This window comes from Coptis chinensis, chromosome 3 (assembly GCF_015680905.1).
Source record: "Coptis chinensis isolate HL-2020 chromosome 3, ASM1568090v1, whole genome shotgun sequence".
NCBI lineage: Eukaryota > Viridiplantae > Streptophyta > Magnoliopsida > Ranunculales > Ranunculaceae > Coptis > Coptis chinensis.
In genome coordinates this window covers 67,654,215-67,680,979 of record NC_141458.1, presented here as the reverse complement: position 1 = coordinate 67,680,979, position 26,765 = coordinate 67,654,215, and the positions used below count along the sequence as shown (strand labels likewise).

Sequence of the window (26,765 nt, the reverse complement as noted above, 5' to 3'; positions counted from 1 at the left end):
TTTTAAAATAAAAAACTGACTGTGCTCACCAAACTATTACAATAAGAATGTCAAAAAAATTCTTCAGATTACACAAAAATTCTAGCTCAGTAAGCATCTTCTAGTGTAGCATTCCACTTGTGCCTCTTAAACACAGCCACTGGAGCTCAGATATGAGGTTAATGTTCCGCAGTAAGACGATATGAAGTGTTTACACCCAAGGTAAGCCAACTTTTATGGCATGCCACGATTTGTCCATTACAGAAAAAGAATGAGAGATTATAGAGATTGCAGACACCTAATCTTCACCATCAGAGTCGTTGAAGGTGATCTTTTTCGACTTGGGAGCATCTGCAGATATTTCTTTGAAGTGGGCTCCATACAGCTTGGATTCCTTTTTCTTCACATGAGTACCAAATTTCATAAGATCAGTAGGCACAAGCTGTCCGGCTTCTCTGAGCACATTCACCAGCTCCCCAGCAAGGCCCTTGTTTTCTTGCATGAAGAAGGTGTGTGCAACACCTTTCTTACCGGCTCGACCGGTCCTCCCTATCTGTCCCGCAATCTTACGTCGTAAGAGGGAAACCGTAGTTGATAACCACTTGGGAATATCCAATCCCGAAAGCAGCTACATACATTTAGCAACCATTAAAGGGCAAATCCCATCCTTGAATAGTGAGAGTGCATTACATGCGATCCCGTTGAGCTTTGTCTCCATGTACCAAACTTGACCTTCCAACCCCTCTTTTTGGAGCATATTTTCAACACGTATGCTTCCTTCTTGTACAAGACAAATACTAATACTCTATTCTTTTGCGACTTGTGGTATTTTTCAAGCAAAGTGACCAAACGTGCATCGCGAGATCTATCATCCAAGACCTCTACTATCTGCATGACATCATGGTTAGCAGACAAATCCTCAGAGCCCACAACAACCTTAACAGGATTTGGGTCCATGAACTCTTGAGCTTAACCCCGATGGATGAGGAAGGAGGCCATGTTGCATTTGAACATTACCATCGGACGGATAGAGGGCGCCCGCTCAATATAGAACGGACTTACGGTTCAAATCCCATGTCAAGCATTCGATCCGCTTCATCTAGAACCACATATGATACCTCCTTTAAGCAGCAAAACCCCATCTCAATCAGATCTTTCAAACGGCCAGGGGTTCAGATAACAATATCAACGCCAGCCTTCAGAGATGAAATTTGAGGTCCTTTGGAAGTTCCTCCATCAAACCGAGCTCACGCTTACGGGATTGAACTTCACAGAGGACATCTGCAATTTTTGAGCTAGTTCCCTAGTCGGTGAGAGGACAAGGCGAGAGGATTGATCTCTTCTTTCTTCCCGTTCGCCTTATATGCATAAAATTTTGGAACCCCAAACGCCAACGTTTTTGGCAGCAATCCCAATAAAATCCGACCATCTAAAAGAAAAGGCCAAGCATGAGACTGAATTGGAGAAGACTTATTAAACCCCTTACAACACTCTAATACTTCCTCGGGAAGTTTTCGCTTCATCGAACGAGCTCAAAGCCGTATACTTCACTTCCTTCACATCATTCCCGGACACAAACACTTCCTTCCCTCCTCCTATTTCCACGTCATCCTCTCCACTCTTCTTTTTCTTGATGGCGTCATCTTTCCGGATCATCAATTTTAAGCTTTCTTTTTAAGTTGGCGGCCGGTTGGTGTATCTTCTTGTTGTGCTTTTCTCTTCTTGAGGCTTTTTTCTTGTGTTTGTTTTTTCTTTTTTTTCGTCTTTTTTTGTCTCCAAGGTGGAATCTTGTATTGGAGATTCTTCGTCGGCCAGATTTTGTTATTCTTTATTTTCTCATTTTTCCGCTTTTCGAAGTTCCTCATTGTGAATCAAGAAATAAACTAAAAACTTTCTTCTTTGGGTGAATGAAGTTTCTTCTAGGGTTTAGCACGCGAGTTTCTTCACAACCTTTATTATTGAATAGAGAGTACAACGTACTATGAACACCAACAAAATTCAAAAGGCTCTTTTACTATCTCTGTTAGCGGGTTTTCAATATGGTGGGGCAACAAGAGAAAAAGATGAGAAAAATAAACCCAATTTAGGTTTTGGATTTTACTTTTTATTTTTTGGTTTTTGTTGGGCGCCAACAATAAAAATAGGCCGCCCAAAAAAACCTTTAGAAGAAATTAACTCCCGCCCATAAAAGTCCAATAGCAACGCTTCTCTAGGCAACAACACATACTACATCCAATAAGACATGGACATTTACAAAAGGTTTTACAACGAAAGTGGCGTCACAAATGATTGAGTTACTTTTAACAAAGAACAATGGCGTGGTAAATGATAAAGCCCTCTATAAAAATTGCATTTTTTCTGTTTTTGAAAAAAAAAAAAATTATAACTATTTGCCACGCTAAAGAGGTGTCACAATAAATAAATTTATGTACAGTTAAGCTAATAGCACAACAAACCTTTAGCAGCCCCATATGGCGTTGCAATAGGTGACCTTTAACAACAATTTTTTGGCGTTGCAAAAGGGTGCGCTGCAAAAGACTCCTTTTGTTGTAGTGACTAAATCAAAACAAAAACGTAAATACTTTAGTCCCAAAAGGGTCCTACTACTGGAATTTATTGCAATACCATTTTCGTCCATTTTTACTATTCTGGTTGGGTTGAGGCTTGGACCATTAGAAAACTCTTTCTGAGCCGGTCGTTTTGACATACAATAGGCCCAATTCTGAGGTCTGAGTCCAAAGATACGGTCTGTTGAAGTTCTATTGATTTTTTGTTCCTTTTTCTGCCCGAGTTGACTTTAACTTTCTAGCTTTTACTAGGCTTTTAAAAGGTTTTTTCTCCTTAAAACTTGGGCTTTAACCATAAAACTTATATATCAATCAATTTGACTCATTTTTCTTGCATAAGTGATGTCTTTATGCACATATTTAACTCCAAGACCTGAAATACACAAAAACAAGTAAACCGTAATAAACTCTCATTATTATAAACATAATTGGCCTAAATGGAATAATATTAAGAGCTTTAAACTACAATTTTGGTTGTTTATCACTACACCATACACTTTTAACTTGATATCCCTGTAAGATTTTCCATTAGCTAACCGGATTACTACATCATACTAAAACATTGCGTGTTTAGATTATTTGGAAATCTACTTAATAAGCACAGAAAGGATGCGCTTCTAACGAACGTTGGAAGTATATTTGAAAGGAATTTTTGAATTTTCTAGATCTAGATATACCTATTCCATTTCAAAGTCTTATGATTTCTAAAAGTTTTTTGTCTTTGAGGCAGAGGTATTATTACCTGCTAATATATTGGTTGTCTCGATTGTCTAGAGGCCAAGGTATTATATTTCAAAGACATGCTATTGCATGACCGACTCAAATAGAGGAACGTAACTTTAATGTGCACCCTAAGAACTTTTAGCATTTCATGTGTCATTTTGATTTAGGTGGGTGTTATATCAATCCTATTTTTTTTTTTCTCGGTCTTTCCTTTATAAGTTTTGGATTAAACGTGTTTGCATCCTCTTCTTTACACCAAATAATACGTGCAACAAAGAATAGTCCTACCATATGACATGATTGGAGAAACAGAGTTTAGAAAGAGGTATATGATTTTTGATTTTTATATAATCAGTAGTGTTTTGCTATCTCAAACTATTGGGTTTCAAATTGTTATATATATGTTACTGTTTCCCTACATAAAGAATAAATGAAGGTCTTGCTGGAGGTAGGAAACTCAGTTTTGCAAATGATTCGGTGGTCTTTTTAGGCATTTGATAAAGGTTGGATTGTCTATGAGTTACTAATGCAATTGTTTTGTTGGTAATGTTAGAAAAGTTGCTTATTGGGATATCTACTATTTTTTAAGTTTGTTTTGTGTGTGTGTTACCCACTTTTAGATTGTAGCATGAACCTGAAGAATATTTAGTTGTCATTATATAGGCCCTTTGGAAAGCTCTTTTAGCACTAGACCAAACTAAAAGTCTTGGCTTAAATTTCTCCAAGAAGAGATGGTATGAGTCTGTAGGGAAAGTAGACGAGAGTTAGTTCTTAGTCCCAATAGAGTTCCCAGCATCCCAGCAGCTCATCTATGAAAGTGCTTTAATAAATCTAACAGAATTGATGTGTCTCTACGTGCATCACGTTATTAAGAAGCGCCTAAAATCTAAGAGTTGTGCTAGCTTTGTTAAAGACTAATGCAGAACTACGTTATGTTTTGTTTGTTAAGTTTAAGATTTTAAGCAATGCATGATAAAATGTAGAATATAAGAGGTATATAATTGGGCTAACGGTTTGATTAAAAAGAAATTGGCATACATTTCATTTAGGCTCGCTCATAAAGGTGAAATGGAATATTTAAGATATAGCTAGCGTGCATGGGAGGTGAAGGGGATGGTTGCTTGCTACTCTAACTCCAGTAAGATTAGATAAATAGAAACAATAAATAGAGGAGAATGACAGAGGTAACAGGAGAGAGGGCAGAGGGTTGGGGAGTCGAGAAGTTGAGAAGGTAAGGTGATGGTAAAGAGGTATATAATTGGTCCATTCCCCCCCCCCCCCCTGTATAATTGATAGCCAACTAAAATGTGCATGTATGCATAAAGTCATTCTATTATATTTTAATGTTTTCCACCATAGGTTGATGGATTGATGTCAAATCAATTCTTTTTGTGGTTATAATAAAGTGGCTCAAAGCAACACAAGTACACTCGGGTGTTTGATGAGCTCAAAGTAGGCTTTAGCCGACTATGCTGCTTTGATTATTGGTTTGAAACAAGATTGATTGCAGAAGATTCATCACTCATTGTTCTTAGTTATGTCATTTTTATGAAGGGGCTTTACTTTTCGCTGAGGCTGTGTTAACTCCTTCATATATTATTCCCGGTCCCTTTTATCGCATTCGACACTTTTGTGTTAGATCTAAACAATAACTATAGTTTCTTCTCTCTCCATTTTTGAATCCAAACCAGGTAAGGTAATTTATTATTAATTAAATCTAAGTTTTATGTTTATTGATTGGTTAGTGATTCATATGATAATATTAGCATTGTTAGATTTGATTTGATATATATAAGCCATTTAATTGAATCTTTGGTTGAAGTTTTTTTGTTTATGAGTCGTTAGTTTTGCATGTTGTTGTGAGGGGGAGAAGTGACTGTTTTTTATCAATTGAATATTGGTGACATTTGAAAAATGATATCAATCTCCTCATTACCAGGAGTCAAAGAAGAAACATAATATCGTGATATATGTTGGTAGTTGAAACATAAATGTTTTCCTGATCTTTTTCAGATAGGTTGTGCTTTGGGGTAATATGGCTTACTTTTCATCCTTTAACATATTGTAAATGTAAAATGATTGTTGGACCTTTGTCTGAATAACAAGGTCTTTGAAATTGGACTTACCTACCTACAAGCTTTAAATTAGAGTGATCTCGGTCCAGTTATCACAAGTATATCACAATCTGAATAATGGATGAAATTGTGTTATTTAGTTATATTAAGAAACAACACATGCTTGATCTGACAATTTCATGTTGTTTATCATTCCAAACTAATTTCCATTCCCTTTGTATCATTTGGATGTGGTGACATTGAGCATTGCCTCTTCCATTCGTTCTAATTCAGTACTATCTTTTTCTTTTTCTCATAGGCTGGAATTTCCATTTTTTGCAGGTGTACATTATTGGTTCCTCTTAATTAGTCTAGCACTTATACTAAGAAGATTTCTGTTATGGCAAGGTTGTTGGAGGGATTATATATGTTTATTGATTCATTTGGCGAATAAATTATTTGTTTCTATCTTAATCATTGTTACACATTAATTGAACTTCCCGGCCCATTTTTAACTTTGAGTATCTAAATTCCAATTTCCACTATAAATAATCTGCCTTTTCTGATGGGAATACAAGGGTGAAATATATCTTCCCTTCATTTTTGCTTTGAAGCCAACGGTGTCTTGGTATTGAAAAGTGTACTAGAAGTGGTTCATGTGATTGCATGAAAAAGACTTCCTTGTCCTTATAGAGCTTCCGACATGTCTCTTTGCTCTCGGTGTCTGCTTTCATGAGAACAATATAGTTGGTATCTTGATGAATTTTTGTTCTAGCCGATGAGGCACTGTTTGTAATGAATGTATATAGTAGAAACTAAGGCGAAGGTAAATACATTGGGCATCATATATGAGCAAAGATTTTATTTGGTCTAAAACTGGTACGCTTTGAGCTTTATTTAGCTACACAACACATCTTAATTCTTAGCTTGTTGTCATTGACAAAGTTGAGTTATGAAGCCTTCTTTCTTTTTGTCTGATCAAATTAATAGAAATTTTTAGTTGTAACTTTGGTGAAAGTGTTCCTTTTGGGGTTTCAGTACGTTTTCCTATTATTGGTGAAGAAATAATAAGGAGAGGGGAGGGATATCATAATTGTTTACTTTTCAATGATCTTCATTTGACTTATACTGCGGCCCACTTATCCTTTTTCACTTCTTAGATCATAGCAATTAAAATTCATTTTCAGGTAGTTAATAGCAACAAGTTTATGGGAATTTGTTGTAGAATTAGTTGGTTCAAAATTGTGTTAGTTGTTACAATTTAGTGATATTAGAAGCCGACTTATTAAGTGTACTCAATCTTCGTCCTGTCTCTGCAGTTGATGAAGCATTGTGTCTCACCTGTACTTGAAGTCTGTACATGATATCAACGATGAGCCTATTTGTCCAAGACCTTTCAGTTTTGATTTTGAGCAGTCATCATTCACTGAAGAGAACATCAAGGTCATAATTAATCTGGCGAGAAACAGTGAAGTTCAATTTAGACTCGTCTCATTAGAGAAAACATTTGGTAATATGCTATGTATACTGTAGAAAATGCTGGGAGTTCCTGTTTTCATAACCAATGCCCATCTTAATCCCTGTAAAAGCCAACGAATTAGAAGTTATGTACATTTCTTTCTGAGCTCATTTAGAGCTTTGTTGTTCACATCCTGAAGTTCTTTGGCTATCATTCTATGATAGGAAGATGAAGACCTATTCAAGGGTCAATGTTGCAGGTTCTAATAAGTTGCAAACTTCTATATAGGTACCTAACATTTGTAAACCATGTGTGTATTGGTAGTTGTTAAATCATTGGATCTAGGGACTACATATATTGTAGTAAGGCTCTCTGCCTTCTGATTCTGATTTCTGATATAAAATGTGCAAGTTTTTTAAGTTTCTTTTTACCTTCTGTTGGTATTGAACTTGGGGCTTTGTATACTCTTTTTAAGTACATTTCCTGATGTAATAAAACTTGGATTCCGCCGAAACAAGTTTGATTATGATATTTATACACTAAAGTTGTTAATCGTTAAGGGACACGTGTAGTTGCTATGACAATATACTTTTTCATTTTTCAATATGTTTTATTTTTGACATTCAGTGTATTTTTTCTAATACCAATAAAGGCGACTCTCTCTATTTCTCAAATCCGACAAAATCTCTCCAAAAATGACAAAACAAATTCCAAGCAAACCCTGCTCTGATACCAATAATAGATTTTATATGATCAGTGTGAGTAATGTCGCGAGACTATTGATCACACACTAAGAGAGAGAGAGAGATAGGATAGTTTCTTCAAGTTAACACGAATGGTGTGTAGAACAGTTTATATAGAGATGGAGACACTTCTTCCAAATGACACTTGTGTCTCTTATAATGAATACTTCTCTTCAAAGAGACTAGCATCATGGACACTGTTTTTTAAAATACACAAAATATAGTGGGACCGGAAGTAGAAAAAACAAAAATGAAACATTACTTTTTATATTTGGTGGGACCTAAAGTATTGAAAAAGAAAATATCAGCAACAGGGATGTGCTCATGTACCCCATCACAGAGATATAAATGGAATTTAATTTAACTATTTTACTATTCATCTTAAATTGTTTATTAAAAAATATTTAAATTTGATGTGAAGTTACAAAAATACCCCTAACATGACGTAGAATTTACTATTCACTTGACTCTATATTTTTCTATATAGTAAAGATGTGTCCATTAGAAGAGACACACCCCTTCATACAAATATATGTATCCTACTCAATATACCTCTATATTGTGGGAAACCAACTCACATTCTTCCAAATATGATCACATTGACCACTAAGTGCACCCATGGTCCAACAGTCACAACTCACAAGTCTAAAAAAAATGTTGAGTTAGTATGAACTATGAAGAACCAAAACCCACATAAGAATATGAGTTATGAGTTATGAGTTATGAGTTATGAGTAAACTATTAATCGGTTGGCGTTGTGTTTTGACTTTTGTGTTCGTAACACGTCAGCACAATGTGATAAACGGAGTTAACACCCATTTAAGCCCAGTTCCATCTCGATGGTAATCTAACCGTGTCAGGTGTCGACACAGGATTGCTCTCTGACACACGTGCGTAGTAGCAGTGGTCCCGAGTTAATTTCCAAAGTCACACCCCCCACAAACCCTAAACCCCTGACTTATTTTTGAATGATATAATAATTCTTGAAATACATACATTTGAGGCCTGGTCTGTGTAGAGAAAGAGATACAGACATGCCTTCAAAGAATAGGAAACATTCATCATCAAAAACACCTCCTCCTTCTTCTTCGTCTTCTTCCCAACCAGAAACTAATGAAGAAGATGTTTCTCTCTCTCTATTGGAAAAAGCATCAATCCAATACCCATCTTTAATCTCCAAACAAAACACTCTCATTTCTAAAATAACCGATATCCAACAACCCACTCTCACTTCTAGAAACACACCAGCCACTGTTTGGCTATCTGAGTCCACCATCACTGCTTCTTCCTCCTCTCTTCGTCCCAATTCCATTGTTTCGGTAATAATCATTTCGACTTAATATTCTTATTTCAATTATTTACTATCGACATATCCTGCCATTTTATTTATATACTTCATTTGCAGGTTTCACTTGCTTCTTCCAAGAAGAAACTATTCGGTGCCTCTGCTGTTGACTTGTTAGTAAATGATGAATATGATGGGTTAGATAAAAGGAGAAGTAATGATGCTGGGTGTTACTTTGCTCTTGCTCGCGTTTTTCCTTCGTGTAAGGTTTGGATTAATAACAATGTCTACCGCGTGTATGTGTTGTTTAGACTTATGTAGTTATGTCTGTAAGTGTGGCGTTTTGTTATGTAGGTTTTAAAGAATGGATTGCGATTGTCGTGGAGTCTAGCATGTACATTGGGAAATCCTTCTGCTGGGAAGATTGCATTTGTTTCCCCTATTCAAACTCACTCCATCAATTGCAGTAACCTGTATTTACAAGTGGTTCCATCAAAGAATGCAGTCGTGATTAATGGTAATTTGACTTCAAAATATCAGCATGATCAACTTGAAAACGGGAAGATTGCGTCACCTAAGACGCCGTCATTACATAGATCAAAACTGAATTCTCCTGTCGTTTGTAGTACACCGAATAGTCAAGATTCAGGTTCAAAAATGCATTCTTCCAATGAGACAATAGTTAGTACGTACGGTATTGAAGAAGCTCTTGAAAATGAAAAGTCTAGGGAACTTCTTCAGACATGTGCTTCTCTGTGGCTACGGGATCGGCTTCTGCTCAGGGGAAATCTTGTGGCCATTCCAATGGGCGGGAAGATTTCTGTTTTCTCTGTGCTGGATACAGAGGAATTATCAATGGAGAATCATACCGAGGATTCTATCAATGAAGGAAAAAGTTCTCGGGAGGGTCAAACTGCTGATGTGGGCACTCTAATTGCTGCTTTTGTCGTTGACAAGACAAAAGTGCATATTTGTTCGTCATTGCCTTTAGAATCACAAACTCCAGAGAGAAGGGATTTGTCATCGGGGGAGTCTCAATGTAGAGGGACAAAGGACAAAGATGCAGTGCATGTCTTGAAATTGGGTGGGTTATCAAAAGAATATACCAGCCTGAAGGAAAAAATAAATTCTTTGTTAGTGAAAGGACCCTTGTCAAGGTACGTTCAGTTAATAGCTTCAAAATCTTTTTTCCTTCCCATTTCCCTTTTCATGACATGCCTTCTAGTAAATAAATGTATATTGTGTATATGGTGAATCACTAATTTAATGAAATAGCCACCGGATTCTCTTTAGAATTCTCTTCTAATTGCGAAACTAATATTAGAAAATGGCAAATATTCCTATTGGATGTCTAAATAAAGATGTGTATGTCACACCGAGCAATGGTATGGAGCTACCCTGTTAAAGAAGAGCATCTAGCTACCTTTTAAAATGTTGGTTCCATGACAATCACAATAAGTAATTCACTTTCTAGCTCGTGGGGATAGCTACTTGCACTGTCCCCCAAAGGAGTGGCTCTGTTCTTCTCTCCAAAGGGTAGCTCCCTACCATTCTAGTTTGAAACGATTTGAGTAATAGTAATTCATAGCTATATTAGCAAGTATACCCCATAAGTATTATTGATGTTTCTATATGTGTGGTTATTGCTGATCAGGTTTTCTTCATTTCTCTTACTTGTTGCAAAACTTAGTAGTACCAGAGCTAGACATATGGGAAGCTAATAAATAAAGCCCCTCTATGAGGCGTTAAGCTGATAGAGAAGAAATCAATCTCTTACTGTGTGAAGTCTCAGAGTTAGAGAAAAAACAGTGATAGCAAAAATTATCATGATGGCAATTGGTTATACGAGATTTCCCTTATAGTGAAGAAGGTTCTTAAAGTGAGATAGTAGACAGCATAGCTTAATTGCTATAAAGGATTTTAAAACCTTCTTGATTTCATAATTCTGCTAAACTAAGATGCTCTTAACTCTTAAGAGCTAACACTTTAGCTGTCTATATTGTAGAAGAATGAGTTGTTTGCATCATCAAGAGTCCACATACTGAGGGGGAAGAAAAAGAGCAGAAGAAAAGATGAAAAATATGGTTGTCTTGTTTTTGTCTTTTCTATAGGTTTTTTCCTTGGCAGAGTTGTCCGAGTATTTGGGTGCTCCCCAAAACCCTCGTGTTAGACAATTTCGGTATGATTTTGGAAATCTGCACGCTATACGGATTGTGTTGATGGTAGCTGAGCAATATCTAGACTTGCAATACCTTTTCTGACACACTCGCATGAATTTGTTTCTCTGTTGACGACTTAGATTGAAAGGCCTAAAGTTTGTGGTTCTGTTGATGAGATAAGTAAACTTAAATTTTTTGTTAATAACTAAATAAGTAAGATGTGGTTTTTTTTCTTATGCTAAAATACATATATACCTGGACACATGCACACCTCCATGTGTAATATCGATATCAGAAAGTATATGCTATATCTTGTCAGCAGTTGCCGATTACAAGCTGACATAACTAATGATTGCATGTTTCAGTCTCGGTTTACGATCTATAAAGGGAGTACTTCTTCATGGTCCACCTGGGACTGGAAAGACGTCTTTGGCCCGTTCATGTGTTATTGATGCTGGCGTCAACTTATTCTGCATAAATGGGCCTGAGATCATTGGTCAATTTCATGGAGAAAGTGAGAAAGCATTGTGTGACATCTTTGACTCAGCTAGCCAAGCTCCACCAGCTGCAGTAAGATTTTCTTATCTTTACTTGACCTCTGAAACTACTTGATTGGCTTATTCTATATCTTCATCACTACTATTGATCACTTGATAACCTATATGTCAGTGTATCAGAGTATGTTTCTCCTCTTTCGAGTTACGACAGGGTGTATATATACTCCTTATTTGTTCCCTGTTATGGGACCCACAGAGTAAATATGGGAAAATCCAACCTTACACTAGGTTCTCTATTTGATAAAGATTATTGTCAAAAATGTCGATTCTGTTGGAAACTCTAAACCTTGTTAAAATTTTGTGCAATACTGTCTAGACTGCTGAATTGTACAGTAACTTTGCTCTGGTTTCTCAAAATGTTATGAGTTTCAGATGAAATTTTATGAGATAATCTTATCAACATGATATGTTATTCCAACAGTATATATCAATGCGATCTCGATAGAGGTCCAAAAATAGGGAGTAAGAACAGGGAGAATGTAGATCATATCCCTCCCCCATATATATTTCAGTGTGCATACGTTTACTGTACATTTTCTGGAGTATAACTTTCATTTCCCAATACAGAATTTTCTAGTACCACTAGGATTTACTGACACAAGATTTTCTGGTACCAGCAGGACCATATACAACTCATTTTCTGTACACTTTTATTGTTCTATGTGCCATAAGTAACCAGATGTAGTTTTAGGCCTCAAACAAGTGATTTAGGTGTTATAAAACGTTATGAGTGGAAGGAGGTGGTGGTGTAGAGGCAGCGTAGCTTATAGGGGATCAGCAGTTGTTTCTTTACTAGTTAATTGTCCTTTTTTGCTTAGTTTTTTTTTTTTCTTAAAACTTTTCTGGGGTCTCCTTTTCTTGTTCTTTTCGAATCCGTTTCTTTGTTTTATTGGGGCCCTTTTTGGGTGTATTGGGTATGGGGACTATCGCTGATAGTTTCTGCATACCTATTTTAGCTTTTGATGTAACTGATTCCGCTAATTATATCAATATATAACTTCTATCGATAAAAATCTCTATCTGCTAGTTGCACCAAAACAAGAAACCTAGCTACTTTTTCTAAGAGGTTGGTTCTTGCATATAACACATAAATATCTCAGATACTGTGCGTCAAAAAAAAATTTTACTTCATTATTTTGAGTTATACCGGACCAACCATCTCAAAAATGAAAAATTACTTTTATACTTCTATATTTCTCTTAGACAGGTGATCTTGCTTGTATTCCTATAATCCTTTTAGTAGTTGTATATTTGAGTTTTAGGTGTTTGGCTTCAATCTACTGCAATCTGATATCATATTTGGGCTTTCTAGTCTCTTATGATTTTGTTTGAGTTGTTAGAATGTATGAATGTATTGTGAAAACTTCATTTGAAGACTTGAGCTATTAATTGTCTTTGAAAATTTGCCATATATTTTGTTATCCTTATAATTGTAGAACTTTGGTTCATAATATGCTTATATAATATTTGTTTGAAGTGTTTCTTTTCCATTATTGCCGTCTCTTGGTTGATGTCGAAATTTCTCATAGAGGCCTGTGGCACAACTAATAAAGTAATATGGACGTCCATTCCTTTTAGTATCTGTAATAAATTAGTTTCATTTTTATATTGCGATTAGGTTCAGGCCTTTGTTTTTAAGGCTTATGCCCTCACTCTTTATTGCTTTCGAGAATTAATTGGAATCCTTAGAATTCATTGGTGCTGTTCCCCAAATTGTAAAGATAGCATTAATTAAGCTGAAATTGTCGATCTTAAAACCCTAAATTTCTGGTATTGTTTGAGATCTTGAGATTGTTGTAATCTTTGTTTTTGTTGTCGCATCAACTTCACTGTAAAATTGGTACGAGAGCTAGGCTCTTTCTAGTGACTCCCTTCAATGTTTACCATGGCACGAGGTAGACTAGCAGTCAACTGTCGGATGCATCGTATATAAGAAGCTTCCCAATACAGATCTCGCATTATAAAGTAATAAAACTAATTAGGGAGGATATTTCTTATATTATGTTGTTCAATCAGTGGAAAAAACAGGTTGCTAATGTTGAAGGGTTGTTGAGATCTGATAACTCTTATGGCATTTCCTGAATATCAATTCCAATCCCAACCACCCTAGCGTTGATGGTTTTGGAATTTTGGCAGTAAAATTGTTGTTAATGGAGAGGAAGTTTGGGGATTAGTTTTGGGCTTTTGGCCTTGTATCACTTCAACATATATATGAAAATAAGAGTTTACTATAATAGAAACTTTCTAAAATATTCGGGGAGATGTCCTCTTAGAACTCTAACACCCATCCTCAAGTGGGAGATGTCCTTCGGCCCAGTTCTTAAATCACCTCCAGAGATGTCCTCCTAGAACTCTAATAGTCTATGAAGCACCGATACGTCCCTAAGGGTGAAGTATCCGTGTCCGATTCGTGTCCGACACGGATACGCCCCGATACGTGTCCGATACGTGTTGGATATGCGATTTGGAGTATCTGATTTAATAATTAATTTTTTAATTTCCGACACGCGGGGGACAGTAATCTCACACATACAAGAAATTTTTTTGGAACTTCAACAAAAAAAAAAACAAGTGAAATAAAATCCAAGTTAAGAAGAGATGCAAGAGAAGAAAGATGAAATGAATCAAAGTTATACATGTAAGTTGCTGCCTAATGTGTTTGAATTGGTCATTTTATGAAGTAGAATTGCCATTTTAATTTGAATTTGGTGAAAAATGCTCAATTATATAATATTTATATATATATTATTCAAACGTGTCCATGACGTATCTATGTCCTATATTTTTGAAAAATGTCGTGTCCGCGTATCCGTGTCGTGTCGTGTCGTATCCGTGTTGCGTATCGGTATTTGTGCTTCCTAGCTAACAGTAGCCAGTGCCCAAAACTCTTTTCTTTGTTCAGTAAAATGAAATTTCATTAATAAGGGGAAAGTAGGATGAGAAAGCCTACCTTACAAGAGAAAAAGAAATAAAAAACATTTACAAGATCTGAATCAACTTAAAAAAATCCCCAAGAAATGCACCATCACCCCCATGTCTAAGAACATAAGACGATCTCACCTAGCTAAGAAAGACTTAAAGAAACATCCTCTAAACTCTTTGAAGATTTTAACTCTTGGAAGGAATTTTGGTTCTCCAAATTATAGGATTAGAGAAGTCAGAAATAGGGATAGGACTATTAGAATTAAACAACCAAGATATGATAGAAAAAGAAAATTACTTGACTGAAAAGATACCTTAAATATTGGGGCACCACACTCTCTTATTACCATTATGTGCATTAGGGATAACCGCATAAAGCCTTGCCATCAGTGAAGATAGATATCCATCATGCACTTTCTATGCACGACAAATCTCGGCATCTTGCTCATTAGTCCGGCAGGCTCCACCTATATCTCCCTCTTTGATTCTTGCAAGCCAAACATTGGTCATATTCTTGCAAGCAAATCATTGGTCAACATCAACCACACCACCGTCCTTCTCCGTATTTCCACTGAAATCAGACACATCGGAGTTTCTATGGATAGTGGGCGACTGACTGCTGCAACAGCGCTTGAAAGTCTCATTTCTCTTTAGCTTGTGCCAATTTAATGTCTGCTATAATGGAAGATATTTGTGTGACTTTCTTGACGTCTTTGCCGAATAAAAGAAAACAGGCCAGAATAAGTCAGTAACCAAGTTTAAAATCAGAAACGATTGAAATTGGTGATTTCTTTCAACTTTTTTTTATGATATAAAATCCAATTATCATTATATTGATCCACTTTGGGCATTTCTTAAAAACCAATTTTGAGCAACAGGTTGTCTCCTCTGTTGTAGGAGAAAGTTGAAGATCTTGTGTTTCGAGCATTCTAATAGGGACGTTGGTATGTGAAAATGATATGCCAAGGAGGAAAACATCTTTGGAGTTCTTTGTTTCCTAAATTTTTGTTTTTCGAGCATCCTACTATGGAGGTTGGTTTGTGAAAGTGATTGCCCATGGAGAAAAATATCTATGGAGTTTTTGTTGCCTACAATAGTTAGGCCAGGGTTGTTTTTCTTGTTTTCTTGGTTCATGAAATTTGGCTTCTACAATAGTACAGGTTGTCGAAGATATCAGTCTTTTATATTTTTCAATGTAGTGAGCAGATACATTGGTAAAACCTGCGGACAGAGTACTTGTAGACAGGCTGAGTTCTAGAGTGGAGATACCAATTTCTTTGCTGATTACGGTAATAATCTAGAGGATGAGTTTTTAAAGATGGGGGGATTGGTGTAGGGACACATAATTTATCATGTACCGCCTGGACATGCACAACCATAAGGACGCCCACACCTTTTAGTCTTTCTGTTATAATTCTGTTGTACCTTCCTGTTTGAGAAGCAATTAGATTTATGTTGTAGTTTGCAAGGTTTGCACGTCTGATTGCTATTGTTTTGGAGAATCAGTAACTTCAAGATTTATTGGTGTTCTTCCCTGAACAGTAAACAAGCCGTCTATAAAGTGAAACTTATATGAATGAAACCTTCTGATTGTTCTGAGATTGCTTGAGATTGGTGGTCGGAAAACTTCAGCATTCAGGAAGTTATAATTGTCGGCGTCTTTCTCTGAAGTGGATGGGAAACAGCACTGAACTGCATCATCAACAATGGTTGTTAGTATGCCAGCAGATGGTATTCCTTTCCCATCAAAACCAGATTTCATTTGCACCCTTGTACAACCAGTTGACTCCACAAAATATCTCTTTCCAACCTTTATCCCTAGCTTCTGTCTTGGTATACAAAGGTTGCTTTTACAAAAGATGCTAATTTTTGTCAACTTGGTGAGAACCTCTTGCGTAGTGCCAGGACTTGAGATGTACATCAAAATAATCTAAGCGGGCCTTTTGTGGAATATAAAATTTGTCTAGGTTACATGGACACGCCATATTTTGAAAAAAATCTGTGTCGGATACGTATCCACGTGTTCGTGTCGGACTCATATTGCATGTAATTTACCTTGAATTTTGATATTTTGCCGTGTCTGACAATTCGTATCTGTGTCCGATACGGCGTGTCAATGTAACCTAGGAATTTGTCCTTTTGTGCATTTCGTGTTTGAAATTGGACCATCTGGTAGGTTTGGATCTTGGTGTGATTTGTTTTAAGCCGTTTGGTTGTAGTGCTTTTCTATTGTAACGTAGGTTTTTACAGCCTACTTTCTGTGTTTATAAATGAGAAAAAGCCAAAAACGAAGAAGAAAGAGCTACAGTTTAACTCCCACACTTTACCAGGTCTATATGTCCAGCTTGGATAATAAATACAGAAAAAGCTAAGATTTAACTCCTACACTTTTGGCATTCGCCATTTTCATGAGAAATACCGATGCCCTTGATTGGCGCACTCGCTAGTTGCTATGACCAATTGTTGCATAAAGTAGAAACCCAATAAGCGCGATAGGTTTAACAGTATCACATGAACAGGAAAGGAACTTGAGAAACCTTGAAATGAAATGTAACACTAGATCCTAAACTCGTTGAATTCTATGTAAGCCATGTGGAGCATGTACTTCTAACAAAACGTAAAATTTAGTTTTGTCATTATTCCAAAACTTCTCCAGCAATTTTTTTTCCTTTTGATTCACTAAACATTTAGTTAAACCTATCATTCTCTGTGCTTCAACTACTTCTCCTTTAAAAGCGTTGTTCCATCCAAACATTTTGCATTGAACTGGGTTCAGTCTCTTGCTGTGCATGCTTTTCTAAGACTTCATTTTTTTTTTGTAGGTTTTTATTGATGAATTAGATGCTATTGCCCCGGCACGTAAAGATGGAGGTGATGAGCTTTCACAAAGAATGGTCGCAACATTGTTGAATTTGATGGATGGAATCAATAGCAATGATAGTGTAATGGTAATTGCTGCGACTAATAGGCCTGATAGTATTGATCCTGCACTGAGACGGCCTGGACGACTGGATCAAGAAATAGAAATAGGTATGTCAGCAACCAATTCCTTATGAGCTTGTACACTTCTATAACCTATGAAAATATTCTTTGTACATGCTTATGTCAAGTCTCATCAGTCTCATTGCCTCATTGTTCCCTAAATAATGGGCTAGCGTCAAATGGTACAAATATGTTTTATTTTGGGCTTGCATGGCATTGTTCAAGAACTTCTAAGTTTTGATGTTCATATTCCAACTGTATTTACCACTGTGTGAATCTACGTAGACAATGTTTAGTTTGACGGGCTTATATGGACCATCTGGTTGACTTGATTAGAGATGGCCACTGAACTTTATGTATATATACAAAACTTCTTGTGAATGAGTTAGGCATTTATAGTAATACTAAGATCTTCATGAATTATAGATTTGAGTTTTCTTCCCGTACCCAATTTGCCCTGCTTGTCTCTGGTCCATTCTGTATGCTAGTTGACTGAGATTGCCAGTTCGTACTTCATCCAGATCTAATAATTGTTATGCTAGTAACTCCATTCTCTTCTCTTAAGTCTAAACTCTACAACAAGTGAGTGTTACATGTGTATTCATACTCAACGCTTTGGCACATTTTTGCTGTTGGCACATCTGTTGAAAATCCACTAGACGAATTTGGTTAATACTGAAGGATGGGGATACACTAAGTTGAGAAGGTGAGAGTGTTGAAAGCTAATGTTAATGGGGAATCTAGGGGTTCCCTTAGAGCCTGAACCTACAAATATTGGAGGGTAAATTTGGCATATATTGGGGGTTGAGGTGGAAAGTGGAGGACATTTCAACTGCAATAAAGGGAGGACAGAGGTTAAAGAGCCCACCCCAAAAAAAAAAAAAAAAAAAAACTAACCTAACATGATTCCATGACTGTGATTTGCAAACCCTAATCTTTAAGTTTGAGTGTAAACTGTATAGTGTGAAGAGGAGGAATTGTTGGGGGAGGAAGTGGAAAAAGAAAGGAAATCAAAGAGAGATTGATTGTTACTCACTTGCTCTGTACAGAATAATTAAAATGGCATCAAGGGTCACGAGAATTAGAGGTGAAACAGGGGAATGAAATTCAGTGTACTTTTACAGTGCTGAAAATGCTAGAAGAAGGTAGAGTAGTCCAGCTTTTACATAAATGGGGGACTAAATTGGAGGGGATCAACCTTGATAGAATACCTTTGGAGGAGAAAGAAGTGATGCACGTGAATATTAGTGAGGGGAGGTGAAATAAGCTATTAAGAACTTAATTTGTGACAAAGCTTTGGCGCCGTTGGTTCCTTCGCTTCTATTGAAAAAGTGTTGGGAATCAATGAAGGATGTTTTTTATCTGTGTAGACCGCCTATTTTTGCACCCCGGTTGTAATTCATTCACGGTATGCTTTGAATTAAATTTGATCATATAATATGATTTGCATTCTAGAGTCCTTATTTCTACATCAAAATTCTTCTTTTTGATCTGTGTCTTTAAACTCCTCTCATCTCATCAAGTTCTAACAATGGCTGAAGTTTCGTTAAATTCCGAGTTTCACGTTGAAAATGACTAAAATGCCCATGTGACACCTTTGGAGCCCAAATTTCAAAATTTTCACTTTCTTTGGATTAGACTATTTCATATTTGGATTCCCCTTGAAAAATCCTTTGAATGAAATGAGTATAAATTTGCCTAGGTTTCATTTGGATTTTAGAAGTCTAATCTTGCCCTATCTCGTTTCAGTCCATTTGATGCGCAATACTTTTTTGGCGTGAAGTTTCGCCCCAAGGACGTTTTGAGAGTTCATGAACCTTCCTAATTTATTAAGGAACAACGTTTATAAAGAAAATTGTCAAAGGGGGATCTTTTGGTGGAATTTGGACCCGTGGTCAGGGTTGAGCTTCCATCTCATGTTGGACATTTTTATTAGGGTTTCTAGCCGATTTTCAAACCTCCTAAACCCTAGAGAACCTTCCATAAATGAATGACTTGTTTTGATCCCAAAAATTTAAAATATATATGAGAATATGTCATTTTGGAGATATGCTATGAAACCCTAGATACTGAAAAGATTGAGAACATCTAGGGTTTCTTTTTTCACTCCATAATCATCTACAAAACCTAATAAATCAATAGTTAAGATTGCACCTCTCATCCCACCTCCTTCATCAATGCCTAGATTTTCTTTATTTTAAGAGGTGGATTAAGAAAGCTATCATCTTTTTGGATCTTTCTTTCTGAATACTCAACCATTTTGGATCATTTTCATTTTCAAACTAAAATTCATCCCAAAAAACTATAAATATGGGTCTCATTTCACTCATAAAATCATCTTCAACTAGTTATTCAGAGAGTTAATAGCCAAATGGTCTTCTTTTCTTGAGTGTTCTTCATATTTCATCATTTTAGCCCCATTTTCTCCTAGTTCGATTTTGAGTAGAAGCTTCAACTTTAACAAAAGTAGTTTCATCTCCCAAAATCATCTGTTTCAAAAAAAAATTAAGATTTTCTATTCAAGTCAAGTTCAAAACCATCATTCATCAACAACAATCAAGTATGAGGCAACATTCTAAACAAAACAAGGTGATATATTTATTTTATTTTTTATTTTATTTAGCATTGCATATATCTTGGAACCACTACAGATCCCGAGTCAATATGATCGGAAAGAGAAAAGAGAAAAAATAACTCTAAAATATATGCAATACTAAATAAAATAAAAGAAAAAAGAAATATATCACCTTGTTTAAAATGTTGCCTCATATTTAATTGTTGATATATGATGGTTTTGAACTTGACCTTGACTGGAAAATCATGAAGTTTTTTGAATCATGTGATTTTGGGAGACGAAACAATGTTTGTTGAAGTTGGAGTTTGTACTCAATATCGAACTAGGAGAAAATGAGGCTAAAATGATGAACTATAAGAGAAATATAAAGAACACTTAAGAAAAGAAGACTACTAGGATATTAGCTCTCTGAATAACTTTGGAAGATGATTCTATGAGTAAAATCAGACTCCTATTTGTAGTTTTTTTGGATGAATTTTCATTTGGAAATGAAAATGATCCAATGGCTGCATACTCAGGAAGAAAGATCCAAATGATGATAGCTTTCTTGATCCACTTCCTTAAATAAAAATAAAGAAATTCTAGCTATTGATAAAGGAGGTGGGATGAGAGGTTCAATCTTGACTATTGATTTATTAGGTTTTGTAGATGATTATGAGGTGAAAAAGGAAACCATAGACGTCCTCAATCTTTCTAGTATCTAGGGTTTCAAAGCATATCTCCAAAATGACATATTCTCATGAATAATTTAGATTGTTGGGATCAAATCAATTCATTAATAGAAGGTTCTCTAGGATCTATGAGGCTTGAAAATGGGCTAGAAACCCTAACAAAAAGGTCAAACACGAGCTGGAAGCTTAGTCCATGACCACGGGTCCAAATTCCACCAAGAGGGCCCATTTTGATAATTTTCTTAATACTACAATTTTTGTTTGACCGGTCAAAATTAGGCAAAGACTTGCTCACAAATGTTGTTTCTTAATCAATTAGGAAGGTCAATGAATTCTCAAAAATGTCCTTGGGTCGAAACTTCACTCCAAAAAAATAGTGCATTGAACTGCGCACCAAACATATGGAAACGGGATAGGGCAAGATTAGATTTCTAAAATCTGAATGAAACCTAGGCAAATTCATACTCGTTACGGAGGATTTTTCGAGGGAATTCAAATATGAAAGTCTAATCCAAACAAAGAGTGGAAATTTTGAAATTTGGGCTCCAAAGGTGTCACATGGGCATTTTGGTTATTTTCGGCTCGAAACTCAGAATTAAACTAAAGAACTTGATAAGAGGAGTCTAAAGACACTAATAGGAGATCAAAAAGAAGAATTTTGATGTAGAAATGAAGACTTTAGAATGCAAATCACATTATATGATCAAATTTATTTCAAGGCAAATTATGAATGAATTATGGCCGGAGTGCAAAAATGGAGTGTCTACAGAAGTGATAGAAGAATTCCAAAGAGAGGAATTTTTGGATTCACGCCGTAATACTACTTTTATTCAAAAGATTGAAGCGGCTGAGAATGTAGACATTTATGGGCCCATTTGTTTGTTGGGATCCATGTATAGAATATGGAATACGGTGCTTGTGACAAGATTGAAGAGGGTTATGAGGTCTGTTATATATCCATATCAAAATTCCTTTGTCAAAGGAAGACAAATCCTATATTGTTGTCTTATAGCAAATGAGATAATAGATTGTAAGGAGAAGCAGAGGAGGGGGAGGGGGAGGGGGAGGGGGGGGGGGGGGGTATTGGTGGTCAAAGTGGATATGATGAAGGCTTAGGATCATGCATCATGGACCTTTCTGTACTATGTATGTACAAAATGGGGTTTGGGATCAAATGGAGAAGATGTGTTCGGAACTTCAGATTTGCATGGTTCTCTAGGTTCTCCTAAAGGGTTTCTTCAAAATTTCTATGGGAGTTTGTCAAGGTGACCCAGTCTCTCCATTTATATTTATCTTGGTGACAGAATATCTTAGCAAGATGACATTGAAAATTGTGGAGGATGGGTTGCTAGATGGAATTAAATGTCTTCTATAGAGAATGTAATGGTTGTATCTCATTTGCAATTTGATGACGATACTATGTTCTTTCCAGATGCAATGGTGGAAAAAGCTACGGTGCTAAAGAATCTTCTACTTGGGTTCCACATGGTTTCCTGTTTGAGAGTGAACTTGGGGAAATCCAAAGTCTTATGCTGTCTCTTCTGTTTCGGCAGAACAAAACATGTTCATCTAGTTCACATGTTATGTCATATCTACACACGTATTTTCACATTTACATTCGTCCGGTTTGATAATATATACTTGCTATCTGAGTCAATGTTCCCTTAGACACATTTTGCCCCCACCGCCTCCTATAATGGTAGCGTGCTTTTTCTGATAAGAACAGACAACTGTTTTCTAAATGTTTTCATGTTATGTAACTATCTTCTCATCAGTGAAGGTTGTCCTAGGTCTTTAAACCTTTTCATATTGATTAAGTTTTTGAATGTGTATATCAGGTGTATTTCTAGCCAATGTTCAAGCATTTGTCTAAAGGGGATGTATGGGACCTTCCCAAGCAGATATATTGTCATCATTATTGTCGTTTTGGCATCCTCCTATAGTCCTATATGCCGTGCAAAATGGACCGCCAAAAGAAAAGTTAAAGCATAGCGACATGAATAACCTTTTTAAAATTCATAGGACATACTAATAAGTAATAACCCTAAATGAAAATCGATATCATACTCGAGGGTTTGTTGGGTATACGAATAGGATATATAATGTCATAAATTTAGCAATTCAGTCTTGGTTTTTATCATCTGACATGGCCGTGACTTATATTTATTTGCTTAGAATTAGACCATATGTTTAGCATGTTTTCTTGGAAACCTAGCTTTGTGAGATTAATTGTTCTTATTACTTTGTTATGTTTGTAAAACACTTCAATTTCAGGAGTGCCATCTCCCAAGCAGCGATTGGATATACTGCACTCCATTCTCAATGGAATGGCTCATACCCTTGTAGACACACAAATTCAACATCTTGCTCTGAACACACATGGATTTGTTGGTGCTGATCTAGCTGCCTTATGTAATGAGGCCGCATTAGAATGTCTTAGGCGTCACGTTACATCAAAGAACTCCGGCTCGACTTCAGTAGTAATTCTTCATAATGTGCAGTCAAAGGAACCAAGTACTGAATGTGATGGTTGTTCAGATGATGTAAAGGGAAGCTCAGGTCTCTCTGGTGCTAATAGGCACAACCACGACGAGTCGGTATCTTCGTCTCTCTCGGATATCTCAATTTTATCAGAGACTGCTGAATCCTGTCATGCAGACCCTGAATACAAGGAAATACCAGATGCCCTTGGGATGAATTTTGACGACTTTGAGAAGGCTAAGAGGAAAGTGAGGCCCAGTGCCATGCGAGAGGTATCTTTTCTAAACAAGCAATACCTTTTAAATGATCTGGACCATTTGCGTTTTTGTTTTATCCATTTTTATTAAAAGTAATAACTCACTAAAAAGCTGTTTACTCTTAGGGGGTGTTTGGATTGCAATTATTTATTGCAGAAAATACTGTTTGATGATAAATATTTTTTTTGCAATAAATGTGTTTGGTTTGTACTTTTTTGAAAAAGATGTTATTGGTCCAAATTATTTTTTTCCCTACAAAAACTAGCTTTTATGATAAACAAGTTTTTCATGATTATTCAAAAATATTTTCTCTTCTATCTTCCACAACCATTGTCTTGAGTGGAAGATAGAAGAGAAAATATTTTATTCAAAAACCATTTTAACCACTCAAAAATAGAAATACTGTGGCGCCACAGTATGTTACCCAATTGTGGGTTCAAAAACCACTCAAGACAATGGTTTATTCAAAAATTATTTTATTTCACTGTGGTTTTTTGTTCATGTTTATTTTCATGATAAACAACCATTGTTCTTTATTTCCACTCAGCAAGGTTGTGGGTTCGAGTTCTCCTGGCACCACATATTCATTTTATTTCTATTTTTTCCCTTCTTTACTAAGGGAAAGTAAAAAAACCACAGTATGTTACCCCAGAGTTTCGAACCCTGCATATTGGATGAAAACGTAGGTACCACTCCATTATACCGCTTCAGTTTATCTGTCTGAACATAAATTTCTTTAAACATATTTATTGAAGTAATCACTTTTTGCAAAAGCCTCGACGACATATTTGTTCAAAAATTGACTTTAGAATAAATATTTTTTCAAAAATTACTTTTTTCGAAAAAAACAATTTTCAGAAAATTTGAGATACAATTGTCCAAACTCCTCAGCCTTTTGGCCAGGGTCTTCAAGTTTGAATAGGTTGCAAAAGAAGATCCTTGAACCCGACTGTAAACCTGGTTATTTCATTCTAAGGATGACCAAAGAGAAGTATAAAAAAAATATTGTTGTACTGGATATTTGGTACTGGCTCCATGTAACAAAGTGGGCAGTGCTATCATCTGCTTATTCCACCAGTGTGAATTGAACTATAAATGGATAATATTATAGACATTTGCTAGCCAATATATCTGAAATGGCTTAACTGACCATAGTTTTTACTTGCCAGGTTATACTTGAGATTCCTGACGTCAGATGGGAAGATGTTGGAGGCCAAAAGGAGGTTAAGAAGCAGCTCGTGGAAGCAGTAGAATGGCCTCAAAAACATCGTGATGATTTAGAGCGCATCGGTACTCAACCACCAGCTGGGGTATTATTGTTTGGTCCTCCAGGTTGCAGCAAGACCCTATTGGCTCGTACGGTAGCTTCTGAAGCTGGACTGAATTTCCTTTCAGTGAAGGGCCCAGAGCTTTTTAGCAAATGGGTTGGCGAATCTGAGAAAGCTGTGAAGTCTGTGTTTGCCAAGGCAAGGGCCAATGCCCCGTCAATCATTTTTTTTGATGAAATAGACGGTCTTGCCATTATTCGTGGAAAGGAGAATAATGGGGCTTCTGTTTCTGATAGAGTTATGAGTCAACTTCTTGTTGAATTGGATGGTAAGAAAATATAAGCTTTTACCTTGATAGGTCATAGGTTAATGCACTTGCTCTTTTCTTTAAAAGCTGATGGAAACTTGTGTATTTTTACTATTGCGAACATTTTAGTTTAGACACAAGCTGTGCTTTTGATCCTTCAAGTTACAAACAGTGACCTAGCAACTTTTATCTTTTCATTGTCACCATATATTCTATTTGTCAACATCTGCTGGAAAAAGCTTGGAAGAAACAATATTCTTTCTTTTCTCCTGTCTGAAGAAAAAGTAGTATTGAAGCTTGTTGTCAATGTCATATCTGAATCTTTACATCTGATGATATCTTAAACTAACAAAGGTTTGTTCAGGTTTGCAGAAAAGAGTTGATGTTACTGTTATAGCAGCTACCAATCGTCCGGACAAGATTGACCCAGCACTTTTACGACCAGGTGCTAACTCTTACTCTCACTTGAAGTGATCACTGGTGTATTTTTTATATACCAAATAATCAATCAAATGTATGTGCAGGGCGCTTTGATCGGTTGTTGTATGTAGGACCCCTTGTTTAAGCTGACCGAGAAGATATATTTCACATCCATGTACGACGAATGCCTTGTAGTTCTGATGTTAGCATGAAGGAGTTAGCATGCCTTACCGAAGGCTACACTGGAGCAGATATATCATTAATCTGCAGGGAAGCGGCAATTGCAGCTATTGAAGTATGTGTTTGAGTTTTTCACGAAGTGCTCTATGAAATTTTACTCCTTTCCTTTTTTTTTTCCCAAAAGACTTACTGATTTATAATTGGCAAATTTACCAGGAGAGCCTTAATGCCTTCGAAATATCAATGGAACATTTTGAAATTGGTCTTGGACGAGTGCAGCCATCAGATGTCAGCTCTTACCAGGAGCTCTCCTCAAAGTTTCAAAGGCTTGTTCTTAGTGGGACAGCAGTAGATGATAGGAGTTGTAAACTGAGTTTAATTACTTGCAGTAAGACTCTTGTTAGGTATTCCTTTGTTCATCTTTTTATGTTCGCGTTAGACTCTCTCTCTCTCTCTCTCTCTTATTTTGATTATTTTATGAATTGAAACAATTCACTTGTATTCGGAGAAGCAGGACCTTCTTGAAATCACTTTTGAGGATGCTTTTCTGACTCCATGATCCTTTGCACCATAAAGAGGTTCTTCACAAGTATGCGGTGGAGATATCGTGCTGCGTACATCATTTCGTCTTCCCCTTGGTGTATTTAAACTATGGGGACATTTTTTGTGTAGCGGAAGAGATACTGTTTTCCCCCATAAACATTGAGATACAGAAAGTTTTATCCGTGTTTATAGAAAATGCAGTCTAATCTTTTCTTAACTTTGAGCCTAAACCTTGTGATTTGACGTGGATTGGGTTTGTACTCATGCTGCCATTCAAAATTTTGTTTTGGTATTTGATTTTGCCTTTTCTGAAGATGGGAAATAAATGAATGGCACATCATATGCCGTTTGTTTCTATTTGGGACAGCTTAAATCTGCCGTTCCTCAAAATTTTGTACAGGATAGGATATTCATCTCTAGGTATCCAACATTTTGTTATGGGTCAAAAACTGTTTTTTCTAGAAAACATTGGACAAGCATACTAAATTTTGGATGGCCATGCCGGTTCGTTAAAAGATATAATATAGTATCCCCGTTAGCATGAGTGTGGAAGAAACTTGGAGATGAAGAGGTTTGAAAAGGGGAGAGGTTTGAAAAGGGTGTGATTTGTGAGCAAAGGTTAGTGTTTTGGTT

The 26,765-nt window shown here is 36.3% G+C and overlaps 1 protein-coding gene and 1 pseudogene across 4 annotated transcripts; one reads left to right on the top strand and one right to left on the bottom strand.

The window, feature by feature from the left end:
- Nucleotides 1–250: 250 nt before the first annotated feature.
- Nucleotides 251–1,635, bottom strand: LOC147510510 (DEAD-box ATP-dependent RNA helicase 5 pseudogene; annotated as a pseudogene).
- Nucleotides 1,636–8,465: 6,830 nt separating this feature from the next.
- On the top strand, nt 8,466–26,349 carry CIP111 (Cam interacting protein 111). Of its 4 annotated transcripts, none has more exons than XM_086602458.1 (11): nt 8,466–8,844; nt 8,931–9,077; nt 9,165–9,967; nt 11,335–11,539; nt 17,271–17,478; nt 22,951–23,429; nt 24,584–25,010; nt 25,362–25,434; nt 25,514–25,704; nt 25,806–25,993; nt 26,101–26,349. In XM_086602458.1, exons 1-8 carry the CDS (start codon nt 8,560–8,562, stop codon nt 25,370–25,372), a joined length of 2,565 nt encoding a protein of 854 aa, XP_086458584.1. In that variant the 5' UTR covers nt 8,466–8,559; the 3' UTR covers nt 25,373–25,434; nt 25,514–25,704; nt 25,806–25,993; nt 26,101–26,349. The 4 variants fall into 4 exon arrangements, with proteins under 4 accessions (XP_086458584.1, XP_086458583.1, XP_086458581.1 ...); XM_086602457.1 differs by having other exon boundaries at nt 8,468–8,844; nt 25,354–25,434; nt 25,806–25,977; nt 26,098–26,349; XM_086602455.1 differs by having other exon boundaries at nt 8,468–8,844; nt 25,354–25,434; nt 26,104–26,349.
- Nucleotides 26,350–26,765: the final 416 nt, after the last annotated feature.

What these genes read in the sequence shown, in the direction of transcription:
- CIP111 (XM_086602457.1), top strand. Translation starts at nt 8,560, where the DNA reads ATGCCTTCAAAGAATAGGAAACATTCATCATCAAAAACACCTCCTCCT. An exon ending in GCCAAGCTCCACCAGCTGCA is followed by an intron (nt 11,540 to 17,270) that starts GTAAGATTTTCT and finishes TTTTTTTTGTAG; the next exon opens with GTTTTTATTGATGAATTAGA. An exon ending in GGCCCAGTGCCATGCGAGAG is followed by an intron (nt 23,430 to 24,583) that starts GTATCTTTTCTA and finishes TTTACTTGCCAG; the next exon opens with GTTATACTTGAGATTCCTGA.